The following is a 10721-nucleotide window of genomic DNA, read 5'->3' as shown; positions in this document are numbered from 1 at the left end:
TTGCAAATTATGGTGGAAAATAAGTATTTGGTCACCTACAACAAGCAAGATTTCTGGCTCTCACAGACCTGTATCTTCTTCTTTAAGAGGCTCCTCTGTCCTCCACTCATTACCTGTATTAATGGCACCTGTTTGAACTTGTTATCAGTATAAAAGACACCTGTCCACAACCTCACACAGTCACACTCCAAACTCCACTATGGTGAAGACCAAAGAGCTGTCGAAGGACACCAGAAAGAAAATTGTGGACCTGCACCAGGCTGGGAAGACTGAATCTGCAATAGGCAAGCAGCTTGGTGTGAGGAAATCAACTGTGGGAGCAATAATTAGAAAATGGAAGACATACAAGACCACTGATAATCTCCCTCGATCTGGGGCTCCATGCAAGATCTCATCCCGTGGGGTCAAAATGATCACAAGAACGGTGAGCAAAAATCCCAGAACCACACGGGGGGACCTAGTGAATGACCACAGAGAGCTGGGACCAACGTAAAATCCTCTGGATTTTCTACATGATATAAAATAAAATATAAGCTGCATTAACAAATGGTATATATCAGTGGTCATCAACCCTGTCCTCAGGGCCCACTAACTGGCCAGGTTTTATGTATTACCTTGGGGAGACGCAGACTAGAATACTGCAATCACTGAGCATTAAATGATATCACCTGTGATGTATTTCAGTTATCTTGCAAACCTGGCCTGTTAGTGGGCCCTGAGGACAGGGTTGATGACCACTGGTATATATGATATGATATCTATGTACATCTATGTATCACTGTATCCCTTCTATTTTGTTTTTTTTTGTTTTTTCATTCCTCATGTTAAATCAAGTTACTTATATATTGTTCATTTATATCTCTAGAATTTATACGATATCCACTGTGCTGCTACCCTCAAGGCCCTGACGAAACGGAACAGTCTGCGAAATGCGTAGGCCATATCTGCTTTACTGTGTTTGGGATTAGCACACCCTGACTTCAAGATTCCAAAATTGTATCTTATTTTTAACCTGTTCATTCTTAGAAGATTTTGCCGTTTGGCAGATGAATAAAGTTTGTATCATTTTCTATAAATTTCAGTATGTGTATATTTTTTATTATACTCCTCTGTATAGTCCCATCCTGTTCTAAATCCCTTTTTTTTTTAAACATAGTTGTATACTCATAGGGGATCGTGCCTCTGCAGGAGTATTTGTGACTCCACGTCTACCCCAACCTTTATACAACGTAACAAAGGCTACCATCAGTAACACACTACGCTGCCAGGGACTCAGATCCTGCAGTCCCAGACGTGTCCCCCTGCTTAAGCCAGTACACGTCCGGGCCCGTCTGAGATTTGCTAGAGAGCATTTGGATGATCCAGAAGAGGATTGGGAGGATGTCATATGGTCAGATGAAACCAAAGTAGAACTGTTTGGTAGAAACACATCTCGTTGTGTTTGGAGGAGAGAGAATGCTGAGTTGCAACCAAAGAACACCATACCTACTGTGAAGCAGTTGCTCCTGATGAGTGGATAAATCGTTGCGTACTGCGCATGCGCAGACTCATCGGAGGCATTATTTGACGGAGGGCATTTCTCGATAGAACACCAGGCTTGGGCTGGACTGACTTTAAAATGTGGGAGGGGTTATCATATTTACCTTCGGGCTAAAGCCCCTGGTCTTTTTTCCACCTAGCAACACCTCTGAGCCCTGCTGATCTCAATAGGCGTGTTTGACCGGTGGCGTGGTCTGTCAAACTCTTCGGCTCAGGTTAAAATTGCCCTGGCTCCCGCCACATATGTACAGCCCTCTCAAGATGTAATGGTTACATTCAGGGGGGCTCAGACACTTGTAATTACCATCCCTTGCCGCCAGTGTGAAAGAGCCCTGAAGCAAGCTTGCCAGCCATTGTTAAAGCGGAGTTCCACCCATATCTTTGATTTATTTATTTTTAAATAACTATTTTTTTAAATCAAAACCTTTATATTATTTTATATGATTTTTTTTTAATTAAATCCTTTTTATTATTTTATATGATTTTTTTTTTTTTAATCAAATCCTTTTTATTATTTTATATGAATTAAATAACTATTACTCTTGCATACTGCATATCAAGCAATTCTTATTCTTGTCATTAGCGCTGCCTTTATGATATATTTATATTAAAAAATACCTTAGCTTTTTCCTTCTTGCAGATTCCCATCTTACTTGTGGGCAGGAGCCGCCCACAAGCATGTTCTTCTGGGACACGGCGCTGGTGTATTCCCAGCATGCACCGCCCGTTCTCGCGCATGCGCAGTAATAGCACATATCGGCGCTGGAAACTATAAGGTTGCCAATGGGCGAGGGCGTCGGAAGTCCCCGCCCTGTTTGTGATGGAAGACTAGCCAACTGCCCACTGACTTCTGGGAATTGATGTCATATATCTCCCAGTAGGGAGCAGAGGAGCCGAGGGAAGTGACGTCAAGAGCCGCGGTGAGGAAGGGGAAGAATAGAAGGGACCGCATAGCAACAGGGTTTAAAACCTAAGTAAAAAATTCCAAATGTCATTTGTTATGTTATTTGCTACACATTTATGTAAACTTCTTTTTATGGGTAGAACTCCGCTTTAACTTTTAAAATAAAACAAGACGTTGGCTGTATTTCTCTTTCTAGAGACCAGCCTCTCCTCTCCTCTCACAATGTAGTGTGAGGGAAGGCGGTTGGCTCCTCCCCCTGGGTGTGGCCAGTGTACTTGCTGACCTGAATTCCTAGGTCGGTGTACATTGTGCGTGCGGAGCGCACAGGGCGGTATGTCGGCCTCCAGCTTCCTTCACCATGACCTTGGCTGAGTCCCGACATTTCCCGCTCTACCATGAGCCTGGCTTACCTGTCCCGGCTCTATCTATGTAGCAGCACATTCCTATGAAGGAAGGGGAGCATTGCTGGAACGTGTACTAAACCAGAACAACCACTGATTTATAGAAAAGTGACATATGTAGTGCACCGTATGCGCGGGATGGCGGGTATTAATGGTTCTCACGCTAGACGTATGACTAGGAGCTACCCCTGCTTCACCTCACTCACGACAAAACAGGTGTACAAGACGCGTGCGCACTGCGCACACCTCTCGGATTGCCAATAGAATAGAACGGAGCACGTTTGGTGGTAGGTGTAGTGGATTGGACACGCCTCTGTGACGTCGCGTGCCCTTGTGCGATTTCCCCGCCCCTCCTGTCAAGTCGCTGACAAGGTTGTGTCCGCTCAGTGATCCTCAGAACTCTCCACGGATCTCATCAACCATGCTTGTGTGCCGGAGCGCCTGGCAGAGACTGGTCCCCCTCACCCAGCGGGCCACCACCGCCACCCTACTCCGCAATGGTGAGACACCTCACTGCCATTGGCACTCCTCTTATCTCTACTGGGGTTCAGGAGCTTGTAAAGGACAGGCAGCGGGCGGGGCGTGCTATATCTGTATGTTCTCCATTACACTGTGCCACACGACCGCCTGTGTGTGTGCTACCGTAGGGAATATATGGGATATTCTGGGTATATATGGATATACTGGTGTATTATTACCTGGGTGACCTGTATAATCGTGGATGAGTCCTGATGGAGCTCATCAAGGACCTAATACTCCCATAGATCTTCCAATATGATCCTACAAACATTTCTTTGTATATTCGATGGCTGGACGGAAGTCGTTTGCCTTTAACCCACAATTTTAGAGTGAATGTTACTTCCTAAACGAAAACCCCGTAAACCGTTTGAAATTCATTTAAGAAAAATGTTGGTTATTGATTTGAAAATTTAAATAAATTATATCGTATACGTGTATGGTTAGTAGTGAAGAGAGCTGGCCATACCCATATAGATTTTTGGATTTCCATTTTGAAAATGTTAATTTGATTTTTCTTTCTAATCGGGGGGGGGGGGGGGGGGTCTCCAAACTTTCTAAACAAGGGGCCAGTTTATGGTCCTTCAGACTTTAGGGGGGCAAACTGTGGCCATTGGAAGTAGAAAATGTCTGGCATCTGTAAGAGATTAAATGTTGCTCCAATTTTGGTGTCAGAGGAATTGTACCTCATCGTTGGTGTCGTTGGGTGGGAAAAAAATCATGTCCTGTCGTCGGTGTCCCTGGGAGGATCGGCGCCCCGTCGTCGGTGCCCCTGGGAGGATCGGCGCCCCGTCGTCGGTGCCCCTGGGAGGATCGGCGCCCCGTCGTCGGTGCCCCTGGGAGGATCGGCGCCCCGTCGTCGGTGCCCCTGGGAGGATCGGCGCCCCGTCGTCGGTGCCCCTGGGAGGATCGGCGCCCCGTCGTCGGTGCCCCTGGGAGGATCGGCGCCCCGTCGTCGGTTTCCATTGGAGGATCCATGTCTCTTGGGGGATCCGTGCCCCGTCTGTTTCCATTGGAGGATCCGTGCCCCGTCGTTGGTAACAGATGATGAAATATTGTCCCACGGGCTGGATAAAAGCAAGCAAAGGGCCACAGTTTGGAGACCACTGTTCTAATCGTTAGTGGGATCAGATCTACGTTCGTTTTTCATTGCGGTGATAAAATTCAAAGGAGCGGGATGGAAATTTTTTCTCAAACTTGCTTTGAACAGCGTTTGTGGTTTTCGCTCAGGAAGTTACATTAATTCTAAAATCGAATGATAAAAACAAGCAATGTTCACCCAGCCATCGAATGTACAAAGAATGTTCTTACAAATATTCCCATTTTAATATCTAAATGTGTATGGTCTGCTGTTCTGTATGTGATGGTATGGACGTAGATCAGCCCATCGGTGACCATAGTTCCCTTTAAATCTAGTCTTAGGATCAGGGTGACAGTGGGTGACCCTGTTACTGGTAATTAAGGATGAGCTCCGGCGTGTTCGCATGCTGCACGTGCCGATCCCGCCAGGAAGTCGGCACGGCGCAGCGCTAATCACAGGCAGTGAGACATTTCCCGAGCTCTGCAGCCACACATCGGGAAATGTCTCACTGCCTGTGATTAGCGCTGCGCCGTGCCGACTTCCTGGCGGGATCGGCACGTGCAGCATGCGAACACGCCGGAGCTCATCCTTACTGGTAATGACTGTCATGTCGTCCTGGAGCAGGCCTGGCCTTGTGCTCTGGAACGAAATGGAGTGCCTAATCCTGTGTGTGATTTTATAAACCTTAGATCAGCCGCCTGTCCATTAATGACCCTTCACCAGGTGCCAACGTCACTTAGAAAACCCAACAATCATCCATTAATTATAATTCTGATAGAAGGATCAGGGGTGTCGGTGAGTGGCCTTGTACTGGTAATGACTTTCCTAGCACCAGGGCTCATAGTGCAGCATGTTTATGATTGGAATAGCTCTGTAATGATGCAGTTAGAGATCTAAGCTTTTGATAATGCTTTGTATCCAGGAGACAGCCATGTGTAAGTCACCAATGTGTTGTAGCTAATAGTGGACGTGGAGGTAGAGGCAGGCAGATGGTGACCTAGCAGACCAGTGAAGGTCACACATGGGAGGAAATGGAGATCGGAAGCTTTGTGGTGGTTCATGGCGTCATGCAGTGCTGTGATGAGCAGAGAATATACTAGACGTGTCTGCAGAGGGATTTTTCTAGTGGTGCAATGTTGGAGGTGGGGTTTCCTGGTGTATTGCTCAATCTGAAGTAAGTTCTATTAATTGAAGCATTGCTTTTAAATATCTGCCATATATAGCAATGCCTTTTGGGTTTTCCCGGTGATCTGTTTATGCAGGAGCATGTGTTTTCTGTGCAGACCTCACATCTGTTAAGGGGATATCTGCTTCATCTCTCCAGGCTGTTGACTGGTGAATGAGATTTGCAGAGCTACAAGATCATTTAATTTTCCTTTTTATCAACCAGCTTGATGGAATGTTACCAGATCAAAAAAAAAAAATACCAGTCATATTTTTTTCTAATCGCCATTTCAAACAAAAATGTAATATATTGCTACTTGTTGTTGAATATAGTGGCTGCATTCAATTTCACTTTTCGGGTAAAGAACATTTTCACCAAGCACAGAAAATACATACTGATCTTGCTAGAAATGCTGTGTCCTTGTCACTTCTGGTCAGCTTAAAAAAATGCACAAAGAACCTTGGGGTAGATTTACTAAAACTGGATAGTGCAAAATCTAGTGCAGCGCTACATGGTAGCCAATCAGTTTCTAACTTCAGCTTGTTCAATTAAAGTGCAAACACTTATAATTTTTGTTTTATATATAAAAAACAAATCAAACATGCCTATACTTAACTGTTCTTTGCAATCGTTTTGCACAGAGCAGCCCCAATCCTCTTCTTCTGGGGTACCTTGCCTGCGCTCCAGACCCCTCCTCTTCATCGTTTGCCCCCCCCCCCAAAGCTGCTTTCCCTGGGGGCACCCGTGCAGGCTTGCACAAGTCCTGCTGCTGTGTTCACTGACACAGACAGCAAGACTCAGCCCTGCTCCCGTATCACTGAATTTGATTGAAAGCTGTCTTAATCTGTCCAATGAGGAGAGAGACAGCGGCTGAAGCCACTGCACTCATGCACATCACTGGATCGGATCGTGCTTGGGTACGAAAAAAAGGGGGGGGGGGAGCTGCAGCACAGGTTTTTCACCTTTTATACTGACTGTGTGTGGGTTTTTTTTTTTTTTTTTTTTTTTTTTACGACCTTACAAACATGTTATACTTACCACCTCTGTGCAATTGGTTTTGCACAGAGCAGCCCAGATCCTCCTCTTCTCTGGCCCCTCCCTCCTATCGAGTGTCCCCACAGTCAGCAGCTTCCTATGGTGCACTGGAGCCGAGTCACAGCTCAGTGTCTCCATTCAGACACGGAACCCCTCCCTCCCCTGGTTGACTGACTGATTATAACACCCTTAGGAGCCAATGGCACCACTGCTGTGTCTCAGCCAATCAGGAGGAGAGTCCTGGACGGCTGTGACATTCGTGGACATTGCTGGAGAGAGATGGGGCTCAGGTAAGTAATTAGGGGGTGCTGGGGTGGCTGCTGCAGACAAAGTTTTTTTTATCATAATGCATAAAGAAAAAAAAAATCTTCCTTTACAACCCCTTTAATGCATAGAATGCATTAAAGGGGTTGTAAATGCAGAGGTTTTTTTTATCTTAATGTGTTCTATGCATTATGATAAAAAAAAACTTTTGTGTGCAGCAGCCACCCCAGCACCCCCTAATTACTTACCTGAGCCCCATCTCTCTCCAGCAATGTCCACGAATGTGGACATTGCTGGAGAGCCTGTACCTTTTTTAAATCTCATCCAGTAGTGGTAGTTCACACATGTCTATGCTCACAGGTCCACTTTTGGCAGCGCGGTAACCCATAGCAATCACTGGGAATCTATAGTGCCTTGAAAAAGTATTTATACTCCTTGATGTTTTCTACGTTTTGTCACTTTACAACAAAAAACATAAATGTATTTTATGTGATAGACCAACACAAAGTGGCACATAATTGTGAAGTGGAAGGAAAATGATTTTCCAAATTTTTTACAAATATCTGAAAGTGTGGCATGCATTTTTATATTCAGTCCCTTTACTCTGATGCCCCTAACTATAAAATCTAGTTGAACCAATTGCTTTCAGAAGTCACCTAATTAGTAAAACAGTCCACCTGTGTGTTACCTCAGTATATTTACAGCTGTTCTGTGAAGCCCTCAAAGAACCTTTTAGTGAACAAACAAGGCACTGTATCTGTCTGAAATTGGTTTGTTGAATGGTTTTGCACCATCAGCAGCTTCCAGGGGATACATAGGAAAGTCATTCAGGAAGTCATGTGTTAGTGTGTGGCATGTTTATTTCTTGATTAAACATTTCCTGACCCCCCGACCCTTCAAGTGGGATGCCGGAGCCATAGGCTGATTTTTAAACAGTTTGTTTAGAACTGATTGTAAATCAAAAACTGGCGGCAAAATGATTTTTTCATTCAAAAGTTTTATGGAATCACAAAATGTAGGATTATACATAAATCCTGAATAATAATATTATTACTATTCAGGATTTATATAGCGCCAACAGTTTACACAGCGCTTTACAATATAAAAGGGAGACAATACAGTTATAATACAATAAAATACAAGAGGACTAAGAGGGCCCTGCTCAGAAGAGCTTACAATCTAATAGGGTGGGGCAGGTGGTACAAAAGATTGTAACTTTAGGGAATGAGCTGATGGAAGTGGTAAAAGATTACTGTATATACTCGAGTATAGGTCGATCCGAGTATAAGTCGAGGCCCTAATTTACCACAAAAAAAATGGGAAAAACGTATTGACCCGAGTATAAGACGAGGGTGAGAAATGCAGCAGCTACTGTAAGTGGAAAAAGAGGGTCAACAATGCCCATCTGCAGCTGTATATCTCCCTGTGTCCTGTGTGTATGTGTCCCTGTGTATGTGTGCATCCTACCTGTGTCCTGTGCATGCCTCCGTGTGCTGCTCTGCACCGATCAGCGTGTCATAATACAATTCAGGACATTCTCTCATCCCACGGACGAGGATGAGAGAATGTCTGTGATAGGCTGTACACTGACTGCTGGGAAATGGAGTTTTCTGCCTATCACAGAGGAGGAGGAGGCGTGGCTTTTGAACAGTGAATGGCCGCCGAATGGTAATAGCACACGCTGGCTGCCGTCTGCCAGCATGACACGCTGATCATGTAGGCAGACGGCGGTGACTCGAGTATAAGTCGGGGGGGGCACTTTCAGCCCAAAAAAATAGCTGAAAATCTCGACTTATACTCGAGTATATACGGTAGCTGGAGGCGTTATGGGCTTCCCTAAAGAGATGAGTTTTCAGGGATTGCCTGAAGGTAGCAAGAGTAGGGATAGCCGGACAGGTTGAGGTAGTGAGTTCCAGAGGATGGGAGAGGCTCTGGAGAAATCCTGGAGACAAGCATGGGAGGAGGAAATGAGCACGCTTGAGAGTAGGGGGACCTTCGGAGGAGCAGAGAGGGCGGTTTGGGTGATGTTTGTAGAGAAGATTGGTGATGTAGCTTGGGACAGAATTGTGAATGGCTTTGTATGTTAGTATTTTGTATTTAATTTGCTGGGCGATTGGGAGCCAGCGTAGGGATTGGCGTAGAGGGTTGGCAGACGCTGAACAGTCGGTAACATGGATAAGCCTGGCAGCAGCATTCATGATCGAGTGAAGAGGGGATAGCCTATGGAAAGGTAGGCCAGTGAGAAGGGAGTTGCAATAGCTAAGGTGAGAGATAACAACAAGGGAGTGAATGAGGAGCTTGGTGGTTTCATTTGTTAAAAAGGGGCGAATTTTAGAGATGTTAGAGGTGAAGTCTACAAACTTTTTGACAATGATTGGATTTGAGGCTGAAAGGACAAGTCAGAGTCTAGGATTACACCTAGTACCCTGGCTTGAGGGGACGGGATTGATGGTTGCATTGTTGATTTTGATGGAAAAGTCATGGACGGGGGCACGGGCGGGGGGGGGGGTATTAGTAGCTCAGTTTTAGAGAGATTTTGTTTAAGCAAGTGGTGCGACATCCATGCTGATATGTCAGTAAGTTAGTAATGCGAGAGGGGACTGAAGGAGTGAGGTGAGGAGTAGACAGATCTGGGTGTCATCAGCGTGTAAGTGGTATTGGAAGCCGTGGGCGGTTATCAAGTGACCAAGGGAGGAGGTGTAGATAGAGAAGAGAAGGGGTCCAAGAACGGAGCCTTGAGGGACCCCCACAGAAAGTGGCATTGGAGAGGAGGAGACAGTTTTAGGTAACATTGAACGGTTGCTGTGATAGGTAGGCAGAGAACCAGGATAGAGCAGAATCTTGGAGACCAAGGGAATGGAGTTTATTGAGAAGGAGCGGGTGGTCAACAGTATCAAAGGCTGCAGAGAGGTCAAGCAGTAGGAGTATGGAGTAGTGGCTGTTGGTTTTAGCAGTTAGTAAACTGTTAGTTTTAGTAAAGCAGTTTCTGTGGAGTGCTGTGAGCGAAAGCCAGCCTATAGAGAAGGTAATTTTCACTGAGGTAGGAACTAAGACGGTTGTAGACTAAGCCCTGGTTCACACAGGGGCGGCACGACTTGCAGGTCGCCTCACCGAGGCGACCTGCACACGACTTCCACGGCGACTTGCAAAATGACTTCTGTATAGAAGTCAATGCAAGTCGCCTGAAGTCGCCCCAGAAATGCTACAGGAACCTTTTTCTAAGTCGGAGCGACTTGCGTCGCTCCTATTAGAACGGTTCCGTAGTCCAGAACGGGAGGCGACTTGTCAGGCGGCTAGGTCGCCTGACAAGTTGCCCCTGTGTGAACCGGCACTAAGCGTTCTAGAAGTTTAGAGGTGAATGGGAGCAATGAGATGGGTCTAAAGTTGTTCAGGTTGGTGGGGTCCATTGAGGGCTTTTTAAGTATGGGAGTGATCTGCGCATGTTTTAGAGGGGAGGGGAAGGTGCCACTAGAGAGGGAGAGATTGAAGATGTGAGTGAGGGAGCATAGGATAGAAGAGGAGGGTGACAGTAGTAGTTGTGAGGGAACAGGATCCAGGGGACAATTGGTTAGGTGGGCATCCTGAGAAGTTTTGTAACCTCTTCAGTAGTAGCCAGTTCAAAAGTGGAGAGTGTTGAATGTGCTGTTAGGCAAGGTATGTTGAGTGGTGAAGATGTACGCACAGTGGCGGTGTCCTCACGAATCTTGTTTTTCTCTTGGGCAGTGAGTGATGTAGAGGGGGTAGGGGGCGAAGTAGAGAGCTCAAGGTTGAGAAGAGCGATGGGGACTGGATGACAAAGTAGGCCTGTTTGGCAGC

The 10721-nt window shown here is 45.9% G+C and overlaps 1 protein-coding gene across 1 annotated transcript in view; it reads left to right on the top strand.

Annotated features, from left to right (window-relative positions):
- Window positions 1–2954: 2954 nt before the first annotated feature.
- MGARP (mitochondria localized glutamic acid rich protein) overlaps window positions 2955–10721 on the top strand; it is a 77573-nt gene continuing 69806 nt past the window's right edge. The window contains 1 exon segment of the mRNA XM_073603916.1: window positions 2955–3344. Within this exon segment, the coding sequence (XP_073460017.1) occupies window positions 3266–3344 (79 nt within the window). The 5' untranslated portion in view covers window positions 2955–3265.

The sequence above is a fragment of the Aquarana catesbeiana genome, linkage group LG01 (genome assembly GCF_042186555.1).
Source record: "Aquarana catesbeiana isolate 2022-GZ linkage group LG01, ASM4218655v1, whole genome shotgun sequence".
NCBI lineage: Eukaryota > Metazoa > Chordata > Amphibia > Anura > Ranidae > Aquarana > Aquarana catesbeiana.
The sequence above is the reverse complement of the archived record's forward strand: the minus strand, read 5'-3'. Positions and strand labels throughout refer to the sequence as shown.